Consider the following 2,938-nt stretch of genomic DNA (forward strand, 5'->3'; position numbering starts at 1 on the left):
GGCATTTGTGACATTGAGAGGCACCTTATTCCAGAGTTTACTGACCTTTTTTTTTTTTTGTAAAGAAATGCTTTTATTTTTTTTTTTTTTTTGTATCGGTTTAAAGCCTTTCTGACGGGCCATCCAAGGTCGATCACATCAAGTTCGAGTCGTGGTTGCGGCAGTCGGTTCACAGTCGACTCAACTGTTCATGTAGGAGTTGGTCTATAAAATAGGTACCTGGCTGAGGCTCGTACTCACTACACAACGTCACTGCACCCTCTTCTCTACGCTCTCACTTACGCTAACCCCTCCGCCCCCATCTTCACTACACACTTTATCTTCACTACACCCACATCTTCTCTACACTCTCACAAACACTAGCCAGCCCTCTTGATCTTCACTACACATTTTATCATCACTAAACTCGGATCTTCACTACACACTTTATCTTCACTACACCCCCATCTTCTCTACACTCTCACAAAACACTATCCCTCTTGATCTTCACAACACATTTTATCTTCACTACACTCGGATCTTCACTACACACTTTATCTTCACTACACCCACATCTTCTCTACACTCTCACAAACACTAGCCCTCTTGATCTTCACAACACATTTTATCTTCACTACACTCGGATCTTCACTGCAACCCTTGTCTTCGATACACCCTCGACACAATCGATCATGTTCACTACACCCTCATCCTCACTCCTTATCCGGCTGAATCAAGGTTTCTCGGAAGAAAAGACTTTCCTATATTTCTGCTTCACTATATTTTTGTCTGTACTGGGCTACCCGAGTTTACTTCGTCAAGTTGATTGAGTCTTGATCTCAGAGATATAACGAAATGTTTGTTCTTACAAGCATTATCGACCGCCTGTACGAAGTGCTGGCCCTGGTGCAGGAGGGATTGGGGATGGTGCCTCACGATGTCCCCCTCATCCGACGTGTTCAGAAGCAGATGCGCCTCGCTCCTCGCTGCCTTCAGGTTGAACAGGCAGACAGCGACTCGTTCAGCTCCATTTCTTTCGTTGAAGTCGACAAGAAAAATAAACGCGTCCCTGTTCTCAGTGCAGATGAACGCAACCTCGTCATACGTCCCAATATCGATGTCGTGCGTCACATAAGGACGCTTGGGAGAGGAGGGAACGGGAGTGTGGACTTGGTGTACTTCAAGGGTCATACCAGGGTCATGAAGACTCTCCTGAGGGGAGTGAACATTCGTGGATTGTTGAAAGAAATCAGGATTCAGCGTGACCTAGCAGGCGCTGGAGGAGCCCCCGAGATACATGGACTTAGCCTGGTGCCTGCCAAGGTGATAATGACCTACACTGGCCAGACTTACGACCAGTATATAAAGGAATGCACTCAGCAGGAAGCTGTCCGAACGCTCATGCTCGTGGCCCAGAAACTTGACGAAATCCACGAGAAGGGTTACGCCCACAATGACCTGAAAGTGAACAACATAACTGTTGGCGTTTCCAAAAATGTTGACATCCACATCATTGACTATGGCCTCAGCACCAGGCTTGGAAAAGTCCTGTGGCCCTCCGGCAAACGAAGGGTTAGGCGATGCTGGTATGCCCCCGAGTTGTACGCGGGAAAGCCGGCTACTCGAGCAAGCGACGTGTACTCATTTGGTGATGTGATTGCCAACGTCAGCAAAAGGGTGTACAACCGCGAGATTAGTGGTGCCCTGACCGTGCTTCAGAAGTTTGCCATGAAGGAGCGTCCCGCAGACCGACCCACCCTCAGCGCCCTGATTAAACAGCTTGAAGTCATCGTCGAAGCTGTTGACGTTATGTGACGGAGGTGACGGGCGAGGTTGCCTCAGCACCATGCGGAATGAATGGCTACTTCCTGTACTGGATGATGATTTTAAAGGGTCGTAGGATAAACAGATATTGTTTATGCTATAAAGTGGAAATTATTTTTGTTGTGTTATACTAAAGGACAGTAATGTATAGTTATAGAGTATATTAAGTAAGAAAAGAAAAAAAAAGGATTCTTTGAATCCAAAAAAAAAAAAATAAAAAAAAGCATCTTATTCTCTTAATTCTCGTCCTATCTATCTTCAGCACTGCACTCATTCTTAACACTGTATTCATGATTTCCTCACTCATCCTCTCCATATGTCTAAACCATTTCAACACACTCTCTTCTGCTCTCTCAACCACACTCTTTCTGTTTCCACACATATCTCTTACCCTTATATTACTTGCTCGATTAAACCACCTCAAACCACATATTGTCCTCAAACGTTTCATTTCCAACACATCCACCCTCCTTCGTACATTCGCTGCCAAATCCACTCCCAGATGCGTAAGACACTGCACTCCATCCAATTTTTCTCCATTCAGACATACATTGTCCCCAGCTAGTTTGTCCGTCAACCCTGCTTAAGGTAATAACCTTGCTCTTCATATTTACTCTCAAATTTCTCCTTTCACGCACTTTTCGAAACAATCACCAACTTCTGCAGTTTCTCACTCGAATCAGCCACCAGTGCTGTATCATCGGCGAACAACTGACTCACTTCCCAGGCTTCTCGTCCCCAACAGACTGCATACTTGCCCCCGTCTCCAAAACTCTTGCATTTACCTCCCTAACAACCCCATTCATAAACAAATTAAACGACCATGGGGACATGACACTCCCCTTGCCGCAAACCTACATTCACTGGGAACCAATCTCCTCTCTTACGTCCTTGATACAAAACTATCCCTGGGGATAGGGGAGAAAGAATACTTCCCACATTTTCCCTGCGTGTCTTAGAAGGCGACCAAAAGTGGAGGGAGCAGGGGGCCTTAAATCCACCCTGTCGCTGTCTCCCGCGTTAGGGAGGTAGCACAAGGAAACAGACGAAAGAATGGCCCAACCCACCCACATACACATGTATATACATACACGTCCACACACGCAAATATACATACCTATACATCTCAGCGTAT

General features: G+C 45.9%; 1 protein-coding gene across 1 annotated transcript; it reads left to right on the forward strand.

Moving 5' to 3' along the window:
• The first annotated feature begins 834 nt into the window (after positions 1 to 834).
• LOC139759975 (casein kinase I-like) lies at positions 835 to 1,794 on the forward strand. Its single transcript, XM_071683103.1, has one exon. The coding sequence runs from the start codon at positions 835 to 837 to the stop codon at positions 1,792 to 1,794; it is 960 nt and encodes a 319-aa protein (XP_071539204.1).
• The last annotated feature ends 1,144 nt before the right edge of the window (positions 1,795 to 2,938 follow it).

This window comes from Panulirus ornatus, chromosome 1, assembly GCF_036320965.1.
Source record: "Panulirus ornatus isolate Po-2019 chromosome 1, ASM3632096v1, whole genome shotgun sequence".
Taxonomy (NCBI): Eukaryota; Metazoa; Arthropoda; class Malacostraca; order Decapoda; family Palinuridae; genus Panulirus; species Panulirus ornatus.

Excerpts from the sequence above, each read along its gene's own strand:
- LOC139759975 (XM_071683103.1), top strand. The coding sequence starts at position 835 with ATGTTTGTTCTTACAAGCATTATCGACCGCCTGTACGAAGTGCTGGCC.